Here is a 23,881-nt window from a genome sequence, read left to right on the forward strand (position 1 = left end):
TCTGCACCCCTTGCATTGTAACATGGTTTTGTCCAGGAGACTGAAATAAGAAATTTCTCAAGTTAAGATTCTTAATGAATCAGGCCCCTTGTTCCTATGTCCCTACTAGGAACCCTAGTAGGGGCATAGCAAGATGGGATGACTGCTGGTTGGAAAGTATGGCTAAAATAGAATAATAATGGGGGAGGGTAAAATAGGATTCTGGAGAGAGAAGAGGAGTTTGCAGAAGAGTGTGGTGAATTTGAGTAGGAGAAAGAGAGTAAGTAAATTGATTACGTGCATTTTGGAGTGATGTGAAAGATGGCATGGATGTGGCTTAGCTAGGGTAGGTAATGAGAGAGTGGGAAGAAAAAATTGATCCAAAATATGCAGGGCGATGGTGGAGATGGAGGCTACTTTACTGCCCCCAGCTGGAGATAATAAAATACTCAGCATCCTGGACCACGTGTGAAAACTGCAGAGACTGACAGTTGGGCTCATTGAGTCCAGCAGTCAAGCTCATATGGTACCAGCAACCACAGTTGAAGTTGTATGTATTACCAGACTAGGAAGTACTTTTAATAAATGTAATTATATAGATTGTGTGCCTATCTGCTGATAAGACTGCTTTAGTGAGATTTTGTACTCTTGTTTCTTGCATTCAATGGCTACCTGAGACCTACTGTCAGCAACTCCGTCTATCTTAATCCTAACTCTCTGTCTGAGGGACCCTTTATGTGATGATGACTTATTGAGAGAAATATGGAGCTCATCATGGACCTAGATGGAGACAAGTAGATGACACCCACAAACAAAAGTGAATTTCCAAAGCCAATGGAGTTCAAGTCTACAATATACAGTATATTGTTCCAATATTTACCTTTAGCTTACATGGAGGTGTTCACCTATAAATCAATGGATTCATCTTGCTAAATGACACCATTGACAATGAGATACACATTTGCTACAGCTTATTTTCCACATTCCAATTAAGTTACATTATTTATTAACTAGAATGCATGAAGGGGTGCTTGTTATTGGGAGCGATGGTAACATGATTAGGGAACTTCTCATTGACACATCTTTTTGTTTTTCCTATTTGTTTTATGCAGGTTTGAAATGCACTAGCTGGTACTTCACATGGACCAATTGCTTGAAGTTTGGCATATGCAACACCCAACAAACAGCGACTTTACATTCTTTTGTAATATGCTAAATACATAAATATATAATGTCTATACGAGAATAAATTATTTCTATATCCATTATTGCACTCTCAGATTGGAGTGAAAAACTTGCCTGTAAAGACATTGCTGTTTTATATCTGCTCTGCAAAGTCACAGAATATCGGCGACTTGCAGAATGTGCAGATTTATACATTTACCCCCAGGAGTAGCTTTAATCTGCATGTGCTACATGCTATTTATTTTTGCTAAACCGAAGAGATAAAAAGGGGAGATGTGTATTATTGGGATGATTGTTCTACTTCTGTTTCTGTCCATCACGTTGATGATAAAATAGGAAAACAATGGGGACAGAGTTCAGGGGATAAATGTATGGCCAGCACGGTGGTGTAGTGGTTAGCACTTCTGCTTCACAGCACTGGGGTCGAGTTCAATTCCCGACCATGGCCTTATCTGTGAGGAGTTTGTATGTGCTCCCCGTGTTGGAGTGGGTTTCCTCCGGGTGCTCCGGTTTCCTCCCACACTCCCAAAACATACTGGTAGGTTAATTGGCTGATAAATTGATGTGTGTGTGTGTGTGTGTGTGTTAGGGAATTTAGACTGTGAGCCCCAATGGGGCAGGGACTGATGTGAGTGAGTTCTCTGTACAGCGCTGCAGAATTAGTGGCGCTATATAAATAAATGGTGATAATGATGATGATAAAGGTGCTTCTGTCAAAATCACTATTTGCAAAATCGCTAGAGATCAAACTCCCGACTGTTTGCCACTCCAGCTATACAAGTCTCAAATGTATAAGGCTGCGATTAAGCAAACTGAGGAGAGTTTGCTTTAAAACACGCCAGATACAACACGCTGCTGCAGCACTCCCTAGGGAATCCAGCCCAGCGCTAAACAGCCTGGGGTTGGTTAGTCATTATGGCAGGAGGACCCCTGCCGCGTGTCCCCTTGCTATAGTGCCACAAACGTGATTTTAACACGTTGAAGAGAATCGGACCTCGATACATTTACCTCCAGGTGTAATAAAAGTATCAGAGCTCTTTATGTTTAAATTTGGGTGCTATGACCCCCACTGTGCTACTAATAGGGGAAGGGGAATTTGGGTATTCCTAATTTAGCTATTTTTTTGGAGCGTTAATGGATTTACAGTAAGTAACAAGTTATAGAGCATAATGTAATTTTCTCACATAATGTAATATAGATTAGACTCCGAGAGGATTTTCAAGAACATTTTGTCTCCCGGGATCGTCACCAGTTACTAATGTTGTGTTCATTAGTAGGATTTTACATTTTAAAATCAATCATTTTCTATTTATATTTTGTTTACAGAAAGAAAAAGGGAATGTATAAACTAGGCCACCAGATTTCAACATAATCCCCTTTTTTCATAATTAGGGAATTTCGTAAACAATTCCAAGGAAACAGTTCCAGCTTCTCCCCGACAATACAGCCTGCAGGAGCCTAATCCAAGAAGACAATCTGCTAATAACAGCTAGTTCTAGTTGTTGTTTTCTGGGGATGGGACCCAGCATCCAGTACCAACGCTCTGCCCGCTACCCTGCAGCTTTGGCCAGTGTGATAGGCCAGTGGGAACCTCCACAGCAACCCTGATCTGAAGGCAAGGGGTCAGGGGTACCAGCAAGGGGGTACACTAGCAGCGAGAGTTACCCAGAAGGACGCAGTACTAGGTGCCACTAAGGAGCATAGTGGTGGCAGCAGCAAAAACTCCTCCTACTGTGGTTAGAGGGCGCATTTGGAATAAAGAAAAGGGGATGGGCAAACCCAGTCAGTCCCAGCAAGCACGGACAGGCTGGCATAGGAGGTCCACCATCTACATGTATTCATTGTCTTTAGTTGGCATTGGTTGGTCACCGAAAGACAGCCATCATTTATGCCAGATATCAGTCCATATGTATCCATAATGTCATCATATAAACAGGGTCACATGAAATAGTGAGAAAATATTTTCCTATAACAGCCACTGTTCATTTGAATAACTAATAACAGTATTCATCAGTTGCCAGGAGGGTTTTTTAATTGATTGCTAAAACAAGATTACAAGTCTTCATACAAAACATTGTTAGTTTATAAGTACATTGCACAAGACATTGTAATTCTATTATATATTAGTTGCAAAAATATATATACAATAATCAAATATATTCTATTATTCACTGTTAGACTGCCTACCTGAACTCTTTAGCGAGGTACGTTACATGTTATGGAATCTGTTAATGTTTTTGTTCTATCTGGTCAATATGGTACCACAAGTAGTTTTCCCATGATATAGATGGCTTTCTTATTGTAGCATTTATGAATGATGATGATGAATAAATATATTTATTCATTTAAATTATCTAGGAAAGTTTTCCAATATGGCTATAATTATTTTGCAATTAATTCCAACCCCAAAATTATGCATCAATTGACTCCATGTACATAGATGCCAAATACAATTTACTAAAAGTTACTGGCAGTTACAGTAGATGTATTTTTACATGTTCATTTTTTACACCTTGAAAGTTACTTTTTCTAGCAGAGTTTCTCCCAATAGGTATGAATAGAAATTAAGGCGGCACAGTTATTTAAGTATACAGCTAGTTGCACACCAGAGTTCCCCAGACTTCATTCCAGCATGATGTGGATTACCTAGAGGTTGGAGTTCCAGACCACACCACTGAAGAACTGATCCGTAATAGACTGCCTAGTGCCATGTAATGGAAATCACAGACCAGTCCACTTTACCCTGTATATAATATAATCAGTAAATTATAACGCAAACGAGACCCATAATGGTGTCCTTTAAATGCCCAATGGTGAATTTTATCTTTACACTATTTCATAAATTAAAAATGTATTTTAAAAAAATGCAATGTATAGAAATAGCTGCCTACATGCAAGAGATAATGTTGTCCAAGGTGATTCATCATTTTGGTCACCCGGCTTATCGAACGGATATTGTTTCATGGTCAGCTTAGGATCCTGCACACACGTGTGCCGTGTTAATCACTGCGCCACCAGATTTACAGTTGTAACTTAACTCAAAACTTAACTTTAACGTTATGAGGAGTCAGATGTCCACCTATGTTACAACAGAGTCTTGTGGTATCAAAAGGTGGATGTTCAGATGTTATGGTTATTGTGGGATAGATACTGTATCCCAGTGAACCATGAAATAACGGATAATGTTAAATGACCACTTATTGTTAGTCAGAAATGAGCCATGAAATGTAAGCAGTGACTGGAAATTTTACAATAACAGATGGACACAGCATTATGTTCTGTAAAGGAGCGGTTTTCTGTGCAAATTACTACAAAAGAATGTGTAGCTTTAATGGTTCAATGCTCAAAAAATGAAATAAAAATATTTTTTTGTTCGAAGGGCCTGTTTCTTTAAGAGAATATGTGGCCTACACAAAATGGAGGCGGCCATTTTGAGGAAGGTGTCAATGAGAATGCAGTCTGTAAATTCATTAGTCGCGGTAATGTCACTGTCCTCTCTAGTACTGGCAAAATATGGCGCACACAAGTAGCTCCCTCATAGTCAACGGATGGGGAAATATGGAAATCATGAAACCGATCACTGGGACACTTGAGTACTTGTGTACTACAACTCTGATTCTAGAGGAGTCATTTGCATGGAGGAGTCATGTGTTTGCTGCCAATGAAGTTTATGGATAAGGTGAATGTACAATAAGATTTGGACGAGGACTTCTTGGTTGTTAATACTAGAAAATATGACTAAAATACCATCACCAATCATTTCAGTAAAACTAGTTTCCACTGAATTGCATAGTTTCTTATTCTCGTATCATAAAGGTAGTTCTATATTTAGGAATAATTCTGGAAAGCCCTGAGGTAAAAGAGGATGTGTGGGAACATTCACTTGGTCAGTCCCAGGAGATCCTCACTAACTTCCCATAGTTTCTTGGCCACAGCATCGTCCCGAGCGTGGGGCTGGACCTGTTGAACCTGGCAGTTGGAAAAGTAGCGGCCGCTGTACATTTCAATGCCTTCTTGGACTGCGCAGTAAATAGAGGTCTGTGCTCCATCCGTAGGCTTCAGGAGCAGGAGCCAAGCGATGGGGAAAATCAGCATCTGAAACCAGTGCGGAAAGTTGCGTCCCAGGTTAGTGAACACCACCCCTGTAACAGGAAGGGAAGAGATTCAAGCACATTGCAAACAAAAATACAAATTAGATTTCATTATCACACCCTGTTTAGTTTCCTTGAATCTCACCAACTACAGTTTCTCCACCGAACAAACACCAGCTACACCTGTGGTTTCCAACCAGTGTATTACAATACCAGGCTGAATGTGTCTTAAGACTTTTGAGGGTAAAAAAATATAAATATGCAATGAGGCTTACATGCAAACAGTATTTTACCTAAACATACAATAAATGATTCAAGCTGATTTAGCTTTTTAGGGGGCCTATTTATTATCCTCCGAAGAGGTTTTAATTATGGTAAACCCCCGAAAACTGCAGCATTTTAAACTGACAAGACTATTTATTATTAGAGGATCTGAGATATCTGATGCAGTCTCTTTCATCTCAAATCCAATCCCCATTAGTGTCTATGTGGACTGAGATTATGCCCTATTTATCAAGCCTCGGTAGCCAACGCTAGCTGTTCTAGTCTATGGGGAGAGTATCGCACAACGGAGCTCTTCTGATCTAGATCTTAATATTACCAGTTTGGGGTAACAAAAATAGTTGTAGAATACCCAGAAAATATAGGCATATTTTTATCTTGCTTGGCTTCAATTGTTGGCTAGATACACTACGTTAAAGATTGTATCTAATGTTTATCTTAATACCTGCAGTCCCGTCTCTCCCTGGGCGGACGCTCTCTGCAGACATGTCTACCCCCACTGTTGAGTCACCAGGCTGACATCAGTGGGTTTGAAATGTACAGCAGAAATAGTTTTTCACGCTGTACATTTCAAACCCACTGACTGGACCAATGGCGTAGCAGTATGTGTCTACATGTCTGCAGAACGTGTCTGCTCCGAGGCACATTAAGGTACACATTAGATAAACTCTCAAGTAGCATCTATCTGACCAATGATTAAAGCAAAACAGTGGCTATATCTATTAAAAAAAGGACCACATAAGCCTACATTTATTTAAAAAAGAAAGAAAAAGTTCCCCAAAATGTGGACTAATTCTTTAAAACTTACCCCATATTAGACGGTTGTAAGGCCGCTCTTCATTAACAAGGGAGCCACTAATGCTAGAATAAGCATCACTTATGGACGAACCTGTAATCTTTGTATAAGACAAGCATGGCTTCTTGCAAGTGACAGGGTGGAAGAGCTTTTAACCATCCATTATAGGCAAACTCTATTGACCGAAAAACAACTTGTCTTCAATTTATTATGGGTTAATAATAGAGCTCTTCTCCAATGGTGAGGAAAGGGTATGTGGTACCTGCCCTCAGCCCGGTTATCCTTCTGACATCACTGGGGTTTGTGTGAAGCGCTGTGGTCAGAATAACAGCACTGTGGGCGGGTCCCGGAGGAAACCCACGCAAACACAGGGAGAACATACAAACTCCACACAGATAAGGCCATGGTCGGGAATCAAACTTATGACCCCAGTGCTGTGAAGCAGAAGTGCTAACCACTAGGCCACAGTGCTGCCCCTTATATTATTAACCAATGATTATAGGCAAGTGTCAAACCTGAGGATCTGTCTGTACCAGGACTGGGTTGTGCCTCTAGAACAGAACTGGTGACTATGTGCAATAAGCTGGGTGGCTTGATTAGGTTCCTTTGCAATGAAAGAGAAAGAACTGGTACATATGGTGGTTGATGAAAGTTCAGGAGACTAGAGACTATGAATGGTGCTGGAGACTGGCAAGTAGTCAAGAAAAGCAAGACAGTGGTCAGATTTAGCAAAGGAGACCAGGGGTAAAATTTATCAAGCTGCGGGTTTGAAAAAGTGGAAATGTTGCCTATAGCAACCAATCAGATTCTATCTGTCATTTATTTAGTACCGTCTACAAAATGACAGCTAGAATCTGATTGGTTGCTATAGGCAACATATTCATTATTTCAAACCCGCAGCTGGATAAATTTACCCCCAGGTTGCACTGGCAACATGTTAGAGCTCCAGGAAGTCCTTTTAAAGGGACTGCTATTCCCTAATTGAAGGCTGTGGTAAGCTGTACTGAAGCAGCACTGTGAATGGCTGAGAGAGAGCAGGTGACTGGATCCAAGATGGCAGCACCCAGGCACTGGTTTTGGAGGGAACTCTGGAGTGGAGACAGACTGAGAAGCACCCTGCAGGGAGACCCGAGACCAGCAGAGCCTCCGGACTGCAGGGACAGCTGAGAAAGACAGTGGAGGGGTAAGTAACAGGACCTGAGAGCTTGGTGAGTGACAGCAAGTTGTTTTTCTGTCAATGAAGTTAGGTAAAACTTTTCATACATATGACATGTAGAACCCTTTTAAAAACATCTACATTTTTTGTCAAGAACTTATCCTTTCAGCCTCTTAATAGACAGTAACAGTGAAATACAGATGGAGTACAGTCTTTTAGATTAATGGTTTGATCAAGTGTCTATAGTTCTGTGTGTTAATCCTGATGTTTACTTCTAACTGAGCATTGCTAGAATGGTCATTTAATTGAGTAAACGCGCTAGTGGGGAGAGATCAGAACATTTTCCTCAGAAGGCTTTGGATCTCGCTGTATGGCCAGTTAAACTGTGCTCCATCTATGTATTATTAGTATCACAACATTTTGATGATTGTTTCTCTTTGTGTTTTTACATATTTTTGGTTTCCACATGTCTTAAGTCATGTAAAGCACATCAACTAAATTTATGTCATAAGGTCAATACAGATAATTCAATAACAGTTCCTGTCACACACACTATGGTGTTGGATGCTCAATTCAGCCAAACTGAAAAACCATTGTGATATTTGTGGAGTTGTCTCCCAATTCGATCAGATTGATGGGGAATAACAGATCCAACAGTGACTCCAATATGTAGGATCATTGTTCAACCAAAACAGTAGACAATTTGGGCACACACCTGTGAAGTCTAAAGGTGGCTCCTTCATAAGTTATTGGGTTGAGCTGCAGTACTGTGATCCACTACAGGAGCATTGCAGATCGTTAATTTTATTACAAAGTATTGTATGCTGAATATATGTTATAAATGCAGGACTGTAAGCTGGGTCCTACAAAAACATTTATGGAGAGAGTAAATGTTTAACAGAAAACATAGGTCACAATGATGACTGAAAGAAGAGGTGGGTCACCTAAGTGTGCCCACGCACTCTGCCTTCAAACTTCTTATGCCCAAAGTTCTACATGACTGATTGGTTACAGGTTTTACTCTAATTCATCTTTCCACAACACCAACTTTTATCTGTAGTAAACCAACAAATTCTGCCCAACCTACCGTCAATTTTACACAACAAAACATAGAGTTAGGGGCTTACCTGGATGGACTGCATAGCAAGTCACCTCAGTGCCCTGTAATCGGTTGGCCAGCTCCCGGGCAAACAGAATATTGGCCAGCTTACTGTCACAGTATGCCTTCATTATCTGTATCCATGTGTCACCAGGTGGATTTAGGTTCTTGAAGTCGATCTTTCCCTTTGTATGAGCAGATGATGCAAGGACCACAATACGGCTGGGGCTACACTGCTTGAGACGATCCAGAAGCAAATGAGTCAATAGAAAATGTCCTAGATGATTGACTCCAAAGACCAAATTGAAGCCATCCTCAGTCTTCCCTTTACCTTCAATGCCTTAAAAAGAACAAGATTGTGATTGTCAAGCAGTGTAATCAGGACTCACCTTTATGGCAGTATCTGCTATGTGAATCCAGTTACAATACACATACACAATGGTTGTTTACACTATACTCTGTATATGAGCACTGTTGTGTACAATAAAAAGTAGCAGTGAAAGATGCTCTGTACTTTTGCAGTGCTGGCCCTGTTCGTGTGACATTATACATTACCAAGGATATATTCAATACTGTACTATAAATTATAGGAGATGTCAGTAATGAGGTCTGTAATCATGGAAAGATTACAGAGAGGTTCACAGAAAAGGCAACTTCTAACGTACTGATGAGTTATAGTATTAAAACTGTCAGGAAACGAGGTGCTACTGGACTGTGAACTTTGTATTCATCACCCGTTTCTCACAGTTTAATGTACTTTTCAATCCTTGGCCCAGTCTAAGTATATACACCACAGCATCGGTGTATTACGTGTATTATTATTTCATGTTATTAAGTACATTTTGCCATTGCTATTACCAGCAATATTGTATGTATTAGAAATATGAAGAATATTGCCATATTGTGTGAAAGTAACAGGTCAGCAGAAGTAATTTTGTTTGTATTAGCCAAGGTAATTACCATTTGTCTCAAATGTCCATTGTTATGAGGTGTGGCTTAAATCTGGTTTGTAATCAAAACAATGGCTGAGTGACTTGACATAGGTAGCTGGCAGTCACATTAATTAGCTAGGTCAACAGGTAATCTGAGAGGTAATTAGGTTAGAATTTCAAGATGATATGCAATGTGCCTCCACAGTAATATACTGACTGAGATAGTATTGGGAAATTTATTAATATGTATCAATATAAATGTTATTATATCAAAATGTATCACAGACTCATAGGGGGGTATTCAATTGTTGCTTTTAACGCGCTAAAACAAAGAAAAACGAAAAATATTACAGTTTATACGGTAATATGCGCGTAAATACCGTTAATACGGTAGTTTACTAGCTGAATTTCATCTCGCAACTCAGGGAGCTGCGAGATGAAATTTAGCGAGTAATTACCGTATTAACGCTAATATTTTTAGAGCGCTCGTTTGAGAGCGTTAACGGCAACAATTAAATACCCCCCATATTGCGTAACACTGCTGATACATGAAACAATAAGACTTTTGACACATTGTAAGCGTGAAGTGTCATTCCCCGATGTTACATTGTAACCCTTTGTTTAGGGTATTCAGCCAAATAGCTAATTGAGTCAAACTGTCCCATTGTATAATCAAGGTAACAGAGACAGCATGTCTCTGATAGACCCCTGCTGTAAGTGGAGGATTGAGACATTTGACCAGACTCCCTGTGTATACGGCCAAGAATATAGGGATAGCAAAGTGCCAAGAGAGCTATTCTAGCTTGAAGGATCCTGGTGTACAAGACATCTGCGAAAAGAACTCTGGGCCAGGCATTGTAGTGCCGCTGGAGGAAACCCTACCAGGACAGGGTCTGTGTGAGCCAGTAACCCAGGCTGGGCGACACCGTAACTGTCTAGCTAATCTGTAGTGGTAATATTGCGGGAGGATAAGACTCTGAAAAGACTGAGATTATTATTTTGGAGTGCTGACTGCAAGAGGCTGCTGGACGATACATGCTACCATTACCCTGTATCTTGTGAACGTCTTGTAGTGTTGTGCTGTTGTAATAAAGCCATATTTTGGCTATATTCTGGTCTAGCCGAGTGAGTTGAGTCCCACAGAGGGTAACTACCATCCCAGCTAAGGGTGGTATCTTCACAATTGGTGGCAAGCAGTGGGGTCACTCGGCCCGGTGTCACAAGATCGGGAAATCTGAAAAGGACGCAAGCAGCTGTGGTGCAAGAGCCTTGTAGGTACAGCACGTCACGGGCTACACAGCACCCAGAAGAAGTCTATCAGAGGAGATGCAAGAAACGTGAGCCATGAACAACTATAACTCCTTTAAACTGGGTGAACTCTGGGGATTATGCCAGGCAAGGGAAATTGCCACTACCTAGGATGACTTCAGGCCACAACTAGTGGAAAAACTACGCAAATGGGACCTGTGCCTACTCGATGATGTGGGCAGAATGGAAATAGCAAAGGTCCCAGCAGTGGAAGCCACCCAAGTTGGGACTTATGTTGCAGAAATCCTGGAAGCCAAGGAGTTGGGCGAGGACCAGGAGCAACCTCTTATATTGGTGCAGAGTGATGGGGGATTCATATGTGCAAAACTGACTGAGGTGGACTATATTAAGGAAAGTCAGGAGAACTTCCCAGATGTGGTGGGGGAATGGTCCAAGGAGACTGGGGTGAGCTACTATTCCACCCCACTGCCCAAGGAGCAGGCACGACTGGAACCCTCAGACCTTGCCCTTCTCTTTTAGGAGCAGCCAGTAAGGATTCCGGAGACTGCAGCTACCATACAGACATCCCCCACCCCATGCCAGTCAGCAGTGCACAGTGGAAGCTGTTAAGTTCGTCTAGTCGCTACTCAATGAAAATTGTCCACTTTGAATTGTGTGGTTCCAATGCACAAAGTGATTTAATAGCAAGAAGCAAAGTGTAACAAATTAATAAAATAAGTAGCCGATTACATACGTAGGCGCTCTGGATCCAGCATACAGTCATTCAATCCTGAAGTCTGTGGTCAAGAAGACTGTATGATAGTCCCAGAGCCCAGTTTATATACAATTGGTGTTACATTGAAAATAGTACAGAAGACTTAGCATGTTTCCATTGGTTCAGGATTCAGGACAGTCCAGTATAATGTAGGTCATAGGTTAGTTCAAATGATGCCCTCCAAGGGTGGGGGGGTCAACTCTCCAACAGCTGCATACGTATCTTCCCGCCAAAAAGCTGGTTCAAACTGGTCTATTTGCATTACACACACACACACAATACCATTCTGATCATTAATTCCCCATCATCCATAACGAACATACGAAAGGTGCGATCTCTTAGCTGATAGAAACGGATGTCTGAGGATAAATAGGGGATTAGAATGATACTAAACATGATAAGTTTCCTGTATCCTGAACCTTAGATCTCAATAAAGTGCTTTTAACATTTTTATATTTAACTATAAACTTTATTACATTTGATTATAAACGACTGTGTGTTGGAACTATTTTAAGGTGAACTATTTACAAGTGAGTATGTGAGTGTAAATATGTGTAGAAGTGTTCGCACGTGTTATGATTAAATATGCCCTTCCACGCCGTAGCGTGCTATTCACATATTTTCAGACAAAGACAACCAAATTGATGGATATTAATTTGAAAGACTTCATCCAATTATTTGACTTCGACAAAGCTATGACTATGGTCAGCTTCAGTGGATCCGGAGAAAGGGACTTGAGCTGGTAAAAGCAGGGCTGACTGAGATATTACCCAGCCTTCAGGATTGGGTGGCAAAGTGTAACCCACAGTCCTGGGAAAAAACAGAAAATGGGTAGATTGAAGGCCCAAGGTGACCCAGCAACCGAGGACTAGCGATATCACACTTGGGACAGGACTGAAAGCGGTGCCATCGTTGTGGATACTGGGGACATTTTCGACAGAAGTGTCCCAGGAAAGGAGGTCAATCAAACCACTTCCATATTGTGTGAAAGTAATAGGACAGCAGAAGTAATTTTGTTTGTGTTAGCTAATGTAATTACCATTTGTCTCAAATGTCCATTGTTATGAGGTGTGGCTTAAATCTGGTTTGTAATCTAAACAATGGCTGAGTGACATGACATAGGTAGCTCGCAGCCCAAGAGAGCTATTCTAGCTTGAAAGATCCTGGTGTACAAGACATCAGCGAAAAGGACTCTGGGTCAGGCATTGTAGTGCTGCAGGAGGAAACCCTACCAGGACAGGGTGTATATGAGCCAGTAACCCAGGCTGGGCGACACTGTAACTGTCTAGCTAATCGATAGTGGTAATATTGCGGGAGGATAAGACTCTGAAAGAGACTGAGATTATTATTTTGGAGTGCTGACTGCAAGAGGCTGCTGGACGATACATGCTACCATTACCCTGTATCTTGTGAACGTCTTGGGGTGTTGTGCTGTCGTAATAAAGCCTTATTTTGGATATATTCTGGTCTACCCGAGTGAGTTGAATCCCACAGAGGGTAACTGCCACCCCAGCTTAGGGTGCTATCCTCACATGAACTATATATAAGTAGTATGTTTCTCGTATAATAATCAAGTTTCTTGACCGTGTGTCTCTTACGTCAGTCTTTGGTGCACGGTTATCATTACAGCTCGTATGCGGTTAACGGCATCAGAACAGGTGAGAAGACAGCTGCACTCACACCGGACAATAGGGACGCAGAGGAGGTCAGCTGGTGTGAATGTCATATTATCTGTTCGTCTCCCATCTATACCAGTAAGGCACTGGTTAAGTAATCGATACAATGCTGGGCCCATGTCTTGTTGTGCTGTTATACAAAAGAACCTGAAATGCGGAGAAGGATTAGTCTTCTTTGTGAAGTGCTGTTGTAGTTGATAGCATTGACAGCTCTACCAATAAATTAGACTGGTCTGTAAGGAAGGGTGCTACTGTAGCTCCTCAGCTACTTATAACATGCAATCATTTAAACACAATGTAACAAGCAAAACAAAGGTGTCTGCAAGGAAGTGTCTTTTGTTGATGCAAAACTAGAAAGCCTTTGTTCATCACGCTTACCCATTCATTATCGGTCATGTTTGGTACTTGTTATCAGTAAAGATACTTTTTATGACTGAAACTAGGCAGCTGTTCCCTTAGAATGCAGGGTGCAATCACTTCTTTATTTACACTAAGGGCCTGATTAATCTATGGATGTAACCTGAACGCAACTTGCGTTTAAAAAAAACTGCACATACCTTGTACACACCCGTATTTAAATACAAGCAGATCTCAAGATAGGTTTCCATTTGAATCGGGGCATAAGTATGTTCTGGCTATACGTTACTTGCCTGTGTAGACAGAATACAGAGCAGGATACGCACATGCATATGTGCAATATAAAGTCTCATCAGAATACAAGCAAAAAAATATTCTAATAAATTAACAACTCTTAATACTATAATCATATATAAAAACATGTTTTTAAACATTTTTTTTTGTATTTTGTTCTTTACGCCACTTCAGCTATTGCTACATGGATACCAAATGTCGACAGGAAAAGAGAACAAGTATTCTCTGTAGAACTGTCCACCTGATTTGTTGAGACATCCTCAATACTAGTAATTCTCGTACAAATACAAAGGCAATCAGTCCATTCATAGGTTCCACTTTACCCAGAGGCCTTTGCATGGCTTCTTACCTGCATTATTTATCAGAATGTCCAGCCGGGGCTCGCTACTCAGGAATGTTTTGCAAAATGATCTAATAGAGTCAAGAGAGGCCAGATTGAGCTTCATGAAAAGCACCTGACTGTTCCCAGATATCTGTTGAATAATGAAGATATATGAGTGGTTATTTTTAGAAGCCAGCATGTGATACATAACAAAAAAGAGAACAAACATCTCACCTACACCCACATTCCTCCCTTTAAAAGGAACTACTGACATTTTTATAGTTTTGCTTGCAGTAATATAATTGAAACAAAATGCGTAGGTGGCCATGTTATCTCCCAATCTGCCCCTTTCAACAGGCTCATATTGTCCACTTGCTGCCATGATTTGTTGTATTTTTTTTTTTTTGCATGCTGCTACCCATTAGGTAGCCCCTGCAATACGAGAGCCCATAAACAAATAATAACTTTTTAAATTGTCCGTAAACTGTCCACCATGCAATGCAAAAGCAGCTTTGGACCAGATTGTAGAAATGCATCTGGATGTCCACAGAGATGCATTGGTTTATGAAGCAAGATGGCAGCGGAGGTGCACAGGTTTGAACAGCCAGATGGTAGGAGTTGGGCTGTGTAAAGGCGCTTCTGGTAAGGAACAGAGTAGGCCCCATGTGAATCATTTTGCACAGCAGTGCAGAAATGAGATTAGGTTTTTCAGAGCAAGCTTAATGAAACAGGGGTGCAGAGGGCACAATGGCAGTTTTCATGTTGAGTACAGAAATGGCGTGTTCATGGAATTGTGACTCAAGTACACCATGACACTGATATGACTGCAACGATATGCAATTATGATGAAGTGAAAATGAGATGTGTAGGAACGGTTTTCTGATCCGTGGTTCTTCATTTACAAACTACCATTGAGAGCAGTAGAGGCTGGACTTACAGAGGCCACCTTTATCTACCTGGCGGCTCTTAGCAGTGAGCCACCTTTATCTACCTGGCAGCTCTTAGCAGTGAGCCACCTTTATCTACCTGGCAGCTCTTAGCAGTGAGCCACCTTTATCTACCTGGCAGCTCTTAGCAGTGAGCCACCTTTATCCACCTGGCGAGTCTGCAGTACATGCCAATTCCAAGGAGTGATCTCTTACCATTTTATCTGATGAGCTATTCATTTATATGCTTGTATATGTCTTTAACCAAATGTATTAAATAATACTAGTTTTACAACACTATGAAGTACTATTATTTATTGTAGGTTCATATTTATTGCTTAAACTTACACCAACTTTGGGGAACGTCAGAGATTTTTAAACTTATAAGCCAAATACACCTAAACTAATATACCCTTAGTGGAGCACCTGGTGTTCTGGCTACGGGGAAGGGGTAAGGGTTTTACTAGGTGGTAGTTTAGCTATAAGCAGTAAATTTGGGAACCAAATATTTTTCACGCAAAAAGATGTTTATATTTATCTGTCCAAACTCAAATGGAATTAGGAAGCTCTATCTATTGCATGTGTTGCCAATGATAAACGGGACAAGTTCAATTCTTTTTTTTTTTTTTAGCATTGTCTCTTCGCAATGCCAGCTTGAGATTGCCATTATTTTTCTTAAATGAATAGTCCTGCCCACTATTTTTATCTCCCGTTTCTTAATGTTGGCTTCACTTCCTTATAACTATGGCTGCTTTTGTTAAAATGAAAAACGAAAAAAGCGTGGGTTATTTTTGGTCTGTAATAACACTAAGGGGTAAATGTATCAAGCTGAGAGTTTTACGGCGGGGTTGAAAAGTGGAGATGTTGCCTATAGCAACAAATCAGATTCTAGCTGTCATTTTGTAGAATGTACTAACTTAATGAAAGCTAGAATCTGATTGGTTTTTCAAACCCGCCGGAAAAATCTCAGCTGGATACATTTACCCCTAAGTGTTTGTCCCTGCTTGCTGTAGCACATATCTTCCTTTACTCCATCAGCTTCAATACTTACTGTACGTATATCATATGCAGCAGCCTCTCCTGTTTCTTTGACTCGACAAGCCAGAATAACCCGAGCTCCCCTCTGGGCCATGTCTAGTGCAGTCATTTTTCCAATCCCTACATTGGCTCCTGTAAAACAGTGGAGCGTAGCTTAGAGACATTTCATTCATTATACTTAAGCACAGTAAAGTCCTCGCCCTCATCATTTCCCACTTGTACTACTGTAACCAGCCTCCATGTTCCTTTTTCTATTGAGCCAATTCCAATCCATTTTAATATGGCAGCCCTGTTCATTTTTCTTATAATTGAAAGAAAGAGGTCACACCCTCAACCTACCAGCTCTATCATGTTATTTTGTGCCTTTCTGTATTTGTAGCTACACTTCAATTAAAAACAAAAAATAAGCTTATGTGAAAACTATTTCTCACAAGAAATGGAAAAAGAAACCATATTTTTTTAAAACATGTTTATATTACACCATTATATTTTATACAAAATAAGATGCATTTAGCTCACTTTCCCACTGAAATATTAACAACAGGTTACCAGGGCCTAATTTTTGCGCACTCACAGCCTAGAATGACCTGTTCTGACATATAATTCTTACAGGACAGGGTTAAATATCACCAATGTTTAACAAGCTGTTGATTATCTTATGCGTTGCAGTAAAAAGAGAATGCAGCCTATAATTTCCCTGTGATCTAGTGACGTCACTGAGGCATAAAGGCACATGTGTTAAGCTTGTCAGACGTGCCCTTCTTTTTTTTTTTTAAATTGACCTGAAGTGCGATGCTTTAAACTGTTGAAAATCTGTCCAAACAAAATGGAAAATCCTGTTTTCCATTGACGTCATCGGCCGATTGTGCAGTCATCAAATGAGAGGAAGCATGGGTGATCCGTCTGCCAGGACCATCAACCTTAAGAAGGGTATTTACAATTTGGTCATCCAATATGGCCACAGACCCCAGTGTTTAGCATCAGGACAGATCAACTATCTAATTTTACTGCAATTTTGAGCCATTTTTCCTCCTCACACATCATCATCATCATCATTTATTTATATAGCGCCAACATATTCCATAGCGCTTTACAATTGGGGACAAACATAGTAAATTAATAAAAAAAACTGGGTACAATAGACAAAGAGGTGAGAAGCCCTGCTCGCAAGCTTACAACCTATGGGACAATGGGAGTTTGACACATGAGGCTAAGGCTAAGTCTACATTTTTCATTTTGGTCCAGCCAGGCTGCAAACAGTGGCGGATACAGGGGGATCGCCCCCCCTACCAGGGGCTTGCTGCCGACAGCTGCACACTGTGCAGATCCGTCCAGCAGTGACAGTGTGCTGCCTGGCTGCTCTGATTGTGTTTTAAACACAATCAGAGCAGCCGGACAGCACATTGCCAATGCTGAACGGACCTGCACATACTGTGCAGCTGTCGGCAGCATTAGACATCAGAAAGGGGGCGGGGCCTAAATCGCCCCCCCTAAAATCGCCCCGGTAGGACAAATGTCTAGATCCGCCCCTGGCTGCAAAGGTAAAAGTGACTCATAAACTAAATGATCCCGTCACACAACAAATAGTAGTTGTTGTGTGTGAAATTGTGTAACAGATGGTAATAGGGTAAGGTAGTGAGGTTAAGAGGGTGGTTGAGGAATATTATAAGCTTGTCTGAAGAGGTGGGTTTTCAGAGAACGCTTGAAAGTTTGTAGACCAGAGGAGAGTCTTATTGTGCGAGGGAGAGAATTCCATAGAGTGGGTGCAGCCCGAAAAAAGTCCTGTAACCGGGAATGGGAGGATGTAATGAGGGTGGATGAGAGACTCAGATTTTGTGCAGAACGGAGTTGCTGAGTTGGGAGGTTTTTTGAGACAAGAGAGGAGATGTATGTTGGTGCAGCTTTGTTGATGGCCTTGTGGGTTAGTAAAAGTATTTTATATTGGATTCGGTAGAAAACAGGCAGCCAGTGTAGAAACATACAGAGTGATTCAACAGAGAAATAACGATTTGCAAGGAAAATCAGTCTTGCCGCAGCAAAATAGATTGTAGGGGTTTGAGTCTGTTTTGGGGAAGACCAGTAAGGAGGGAATTGCAATAGTCACTGCGGGAGATGATAAGTGCATGAATTAAGGTTTTTGCAGTGTCTTGCGTGAGATATGTGCGAATTCTGGAAATGTTCTTTAGATGTATATAACATGATTTAGATATAGAGTCAATGTGGGGAACGAAGGATACGTGAGTCAAGGATTACACCTAGGCAGCGAGCTTGTGGGGTGGGATTTATGGTCATGTTATCAACAGAGATAGAAATGTTGGTGGGTGGGAATATTATTACCTCTGTTTTAGAAAGATTAAGTTTCTTCAGTTTTCATGTACAGAAGAAACTTGGATCTTAAGCAAAACATTTACTGACAAACCACCGTTGATAAGAACAGATAAGATATGAGATGAACACTGCCTAGTCCATACAGTGCAACAGCAGTATACTTAGGGGCAATAACATTTTCTTTTTCTAATGCAAGGTGTGTTCAACCTGACCTTTCCACTGTGCGATAACGGTCTGGTCCTTTTCTTTCCCACTTATTTGTCTGTATGTTACACATACATGTCAGCAGTGTAGGTTGAGTAAAATATTATGTAAATGAAACAAGTATGGGGGGAAATAAAATAATACAGGGAACAACTTTGCAGGATGCAGATATGAACATAAAGCTGGCGAGGAGTGCATATACATAATATGAAAAGCAAACTACAAAATATATTAAAACTATTGCAGAGTGAGTGCAGAGGTGTCAGATATCTTGAGCTAAACTATATTGTTGCTTGCCACTGCTTTCTGTTATCATATATTGTCATTGACCCCCACCCCTCCTAGGCAAGCCAAGGGGGAAGGGGGGGGGGGGGGGGGGAATCCTAGTGCCTGGAAACCCCCCCTCCAAGCCTGGGACACTGTATAATTGAGATGGCTGGACCCTGCTCCCACTTTACACAGCTCTGCTTGAAAAGGGAGAGCTACGTGCAACTAACAGTAGTGCACACAGCATTGCCCATGTATATTATAGGGATAGGAAAAGTTGGGAGAGCAGCCAAGCACTGTCTTAAATTATAGCCACTCCCACATGCATGCTGGTCAAGCCCACTAGCGGCGTGGTGTGGAAACCCCTCTCTACAAATCCTGCGTTTGCCCCTGCTCCCACTATATTTTGCCTGTCAAGACTTGCACAAAAAGAGAGTGTTGTTTAGAGCAAAATGCTCTACTCCCAAACGTCCTACTCACTGCATATACCTGGCCTGGCTCATCAATTGATTCATTCAGCCCAGCTTCCTCCAATAGGATAATAAATGGGAAAAATCAGAAGCAGAGAATTTTGTACTTGGTGGAATAGGTCATGTTGGAGGGTGCTCTGGTTTACCTATTCTGTGTTTTTTTCCTACTTGAATGCAAGCTAGATCTTTATACTGTAATTTCCCTCTGTCAGAATTCTTTTATTACTCTCAACCTTGAGTAGGTGAGTTTAAAAGTGATGAAACACAAGATGTTGGACATGCATGGTTCTAAAAGTAATTTGCATGCACAAAGTGATGTATTCATTATGAAATATACTTGTAAAGAAGACACATTGGTCTCCATGGGTTTGAGAGTATCATAATGCATTGAAACACAACTTGATGACACACATCCAGTTTTCTTAACTAGAAGTCATTAAAAGTTTTAACATCTTTCCCCTAAACAGCCCAACTTGCATGCTTATCGCAAACTAGGCAGCGCTCTGCTCTATGTCAGCATTTTAAACTAGTGTAAAGTGTCATTGTGGAGCAGAGGAGCAACAGCATTCTGCCCAGTAAGTCATTAGCATACTGAGTACCCTTCTTAACCATCCCTTATACAGGCAACCGGAGAGGAAGGCAAAATATTTTTAACAGCCTCTAGTTAACAAAAGAGGACCTGTCTCATAGGTGAGAGCTCCTTTTTAAAGATCACTGATCCTACATACTGGCATCTCAACATTCAAGTGAAGATATACAATTTAGTACACATTGGTGCCTATGATGCTGTCCAGGTACAGCTGTGTTTCCATTATTGGTCCATACAGCACACGCATTGTAAATAATCATTTTACTGGTCTGTCATTTAAGTTATATTTTAGTTTGTAACGAGGGTGTGTTTACCTTAAAGATCAATAATCCCGTCATTTCAATCCATTCAAGTTGCCATATTATAGAAGCAAAATGTGTACGCAGCTAGTACAAGCCTGGCCAACCTGTGGCTCTCCAGGTGTTCCATAGGATGGCTATCTACTGGCTATCTGCTGGGGCTTATAGTTTCACAACACCTGGAGAGCCACAGGTTGTCCAGGTCTGCCCTAGTACATGTGGATCAGACAGTTTCATGTATATCTGAGTGTCGGAATCAAACACTTTTTCATTTTTCACAGTGTACATTATAGTACTATCAGAGTCCTACACATCAGCAGGCGTAATGTTATTCAGCACTGTGCCCCTCTGCAGGAGTGTGCCCCTCTTACCCGTCACTAGGAGTATGACAGGCGTGTGCCCCTTTTACCCGTCACTAGGAGTATGACATGCGTGTGCCCCTCTTACCCGTCACTAGGAGTATGACAGGCGTGTGCCCCTCTTACCTGTCACTAGGAGTATGACAGGCGTGTGCCCCTCTTACCTGTCACTAGGAGTATGACAGGCGTGTGCCCCTCTTACCTGTCACTAGGAGTATGACAGGCGTGTGCCCCTCTTACCTGTCACTAGGAGTATGACATGCGTGTGCCCCTCTTACCTGTCACTAGGAGTATGACATGCGTGTGCCCCTCTTACCTGTCACTAGGAGTATGACATGCGTGTGCCCCTCTTACCTGTCACTAGGAGTATGACAGGCGTGTGCCCCTTACCTGTCACTAGGAGTATGACAGGCGTGTGCCCCTCTTACCTGTCACTAGGAGTATGACAGGCGTGTGCCCCTCTTACCTGTCACTAGGAGTATGACAGGCGTGTGCCCCTCTTACCTGTCACTAGGAGTATGACAGGCGTGTGCCCCTCTTACCTGTCACTAGGAGTATGAGAGGCGTGTGCCCCTTACCTGTCACTAGGAGTATGACAGGCGTGTGCCCCTCTTACCTGTCACTAGGAGTATGACAGGCGTGTGCCCCTCTTACCTGTCACTAGGAGTATGACAGGCGTGTGCCCCTCTTACCTGTCACTAGGAGTATGACAGGCGTGTGCCCCTCTTACCTGTCACTAGGAGTATGACAGGCGTGTGCCCCTCTTACCTGTCACTAGGAGTATGACAGGCGTGTGCCCCTCTTACCTGTCACTAGGAGTATGACAGGCGTGTGCCCCTCTTACCTGTCACTAGGAGTATGACAGGCGTGTGCCCCTCTTACCTGTCACTAGGAGTATGACATGCGTGTGCCCCTCTTACCTGTCACTAGGAGTATGACAGGCGTGTGCCCCTCTTACCTGTCACTAGGAGTATGACGGGCGTGTGCCCCTCTTACCTGTCACTAGGAGTATGACATGCGTGTGCCCCTCTTACCTGTCACTAGGAGTATGACATGCGAGTATGACAGGCGTGTGCCCCTCTTACCTGTCACTAGGAGTATGACAGGGGTGTGCCCCTCTTACCTGTCACTAGGAGTATGACAGGGGTGTGCCCCTCTTACCTGTCACTAGGAGTATGACAGGGGTGTGCCCCTCTTACCTGTCACTAGGAGTATGACATGCGTGTGCCCCTCTTACCTGTCACTAGGAGTATGACATGCGTGTGCCCCTCATACCTGTCACTAGGAGTATGACAGGTGTGTGCCCCTCTTACCTGTCACTATGACAGTCTTCCCTTTCATGCAGGTGTCACTCTTGCATTGTCTTCCTTTAATGAAGTTGTAGTAGATAAAGACGTAGAGCCCCACGGATATCCCCACCACCAGCAGGACGGTGACCATGATTCCTAGTCCTTCTCTGTACAATGCTTAAACAAATGACGTCTCTCAGCCAGACTGTAGGAGCAAAGAGCAAATGGAGATTATGTTCGTTCTAATTTCAGTGGATGCAGTTCACGTTTTATCTTATTACTGCTGGTCAGTCCTCCCCCACTGCTGTGTGACAGTAGGCAGACGGCAGCTCACATTATCCTTATCTCACAACACAGCACGACCCACATTGGCTGTTACACAACCTACTCTCTACGGCTGCTCAATGGAGACAAACTTTGTACTTTTGCAAAAAGTTACTTTACGTGAGATCTGCAGTGACCGCCTTGCTAGTCACTGTAATCAGATACTGAGCATATCCATTTGCAAACGTGTATTTCCCTTTCTCTACTGTTTTCTACCTAAGACACCGGCTGCCAGGTTATCCTTCTGTGGCTCTCTCATTGTTGTAAAATTACAGTTCCAAAATACTGATCAGATATCCTGGAACTTATAGTCCCACAACAGCTGGAGAGCGACATACTTATTATCAACCTCTGATCTGAGAGTGCTGGGGCTTATTTAATAATACCATGCAATAAGCACTGATGTTCTGTATCCCATAACAACCAACAAGATAATAGCTTTTATCAGTCTAATATAGTCATACTAAAAAAAAAGCTGCATGAAAGAAATTGTTCAAAGGCTGTGCACAGGTATTATTAGGTGGTTGCTTGTTTTTCATTTCAGAGTTGGCAACCCTGCTGGGGACTTTTATGTTGAGCGGTATAAAGACTGTGAGACTTATACCACATTCATACTGCACCAAAAACCCGGGTTTTTGCAGAGGCACGCTGAAAAACCCGGGTCTTGGTGCAGTATGAATAGTCCAACCCCAAAATCCCAGGTCTAAAATCCCGGGATTTTGCGAGGGGTAATTCCCGGGTCTCACCATTCATACTGTAAAAAAAAAAAAATGTCAATTTAAAAAAAATTATTTTAATTAATAAAAAATACATAACAAATGTTTACTTTACTTATTTTCAGCCAGCGGTGTCTCCGCTGCGTTGCCGGCTGTCAGGGGGACCTCTGGGTACTAAAATGACGTCAATTTTAATGGACTAGAAATGACATTATTTTAGTACCCAGAGGTCCCCCTGACAGCCGGCAACGCACCGGAGACACCGCTGGCTGAAAATAAGTAAAGTAAACATTTGTTATGTATTTTTTAATAATTAAAATCATTTTTTACACTTTTTTTTTTGTAAAACCCGGGTCGGGCAGGTGCAGTATGAACCCGCCCGACCCGGGAATCTTCTTCTCTATACTGCCCTGTGCCCCGGCAATATTCCGGGTTAACAACCCGGGATATTGCCGGGGCGGCAGTATGAAAGTGGTATTACTGAAAGACAAGCCCAAACCAATCCTAAAAGCCCAATTTACAGGGGACCGTCCTTTTCTATAACACTAATTTCTACACTGAATCTCCATTTAGAAAACCTTTATAACCCCAAGAGGACACATTTGTACACTGATATGGCAAATGAAAACGCAAATGCTGTAATTTAGGACACTGGTATGTCTATACCACACAGCCCCATGATATAAAATAGGGCCCTGAAAGCAGTCTTCTGACATGAGCAGCTTACTGAATGGGAGGGGAGAGCAGGCGCGGATCTAGATTTTTTTTCTACCCTGGGCGATATAGGGGGGGGGGGGCGATTTAAGCCCTGCCCCCTTTCTAGCTTCTAAGGCTGCACAGTATGTGCAGGTCCGTTCGGCAGTGATAATGTGCTGTCCCG

The 23,881-nt window shown here is 41.9% G+C and overlaps 1 protein-coding gene across 1 annotated transcript; it reads right to left on the reverse strand.

The window, feature by feature from the left end:
* Window positions 1-3,174: 3,174 nt before the first annotated feature.
* Window positions 3,175-22,347, reverse strand: DHRS13 (dehydrogenase/reductase 13). The gene is made up of 5 exons (XM_075196835.1): window positions 21,986-22,347; window positions 16,170-16,288; window positions 14,220-14,343; window positions 8,617-8,928; window positions 3,175-5,306 (listed from the first exon to the last, which is right to left on the reverse strand). The coding sequence occupies exons 1-5, from the start codon at window positions 22,110-22,112 to the stop codon at window positions 5,044-5,046; spliced, it is 945 nt and encodes a 314-aa protein (XP_075052936.1). The 5' UTR covers window positions 22,113-22,347; the 3' UTR covers window positions 3,175-5,043.
* Between the last annotated feature and the right edge of the window lie 1,534 nt (window positions 22,348-23,881).

The sequence above is a fragment of the Mixophyes fleayi genome, chromosome 2 (assembly GCF_038048845.1).
Source record: "Mixophyes fleayi isolate aMixFle1 chromosome 2, aMixFle1.hap1, whole genome shotgun sequence".
Classification (NCBI taxonomy): domain Eukaryota; kingdom Metazoa; phylum Chordata; class Amphibia; order Anura; family Limnodynastidae; genus Mixophyes; species Mixophyes fleayi.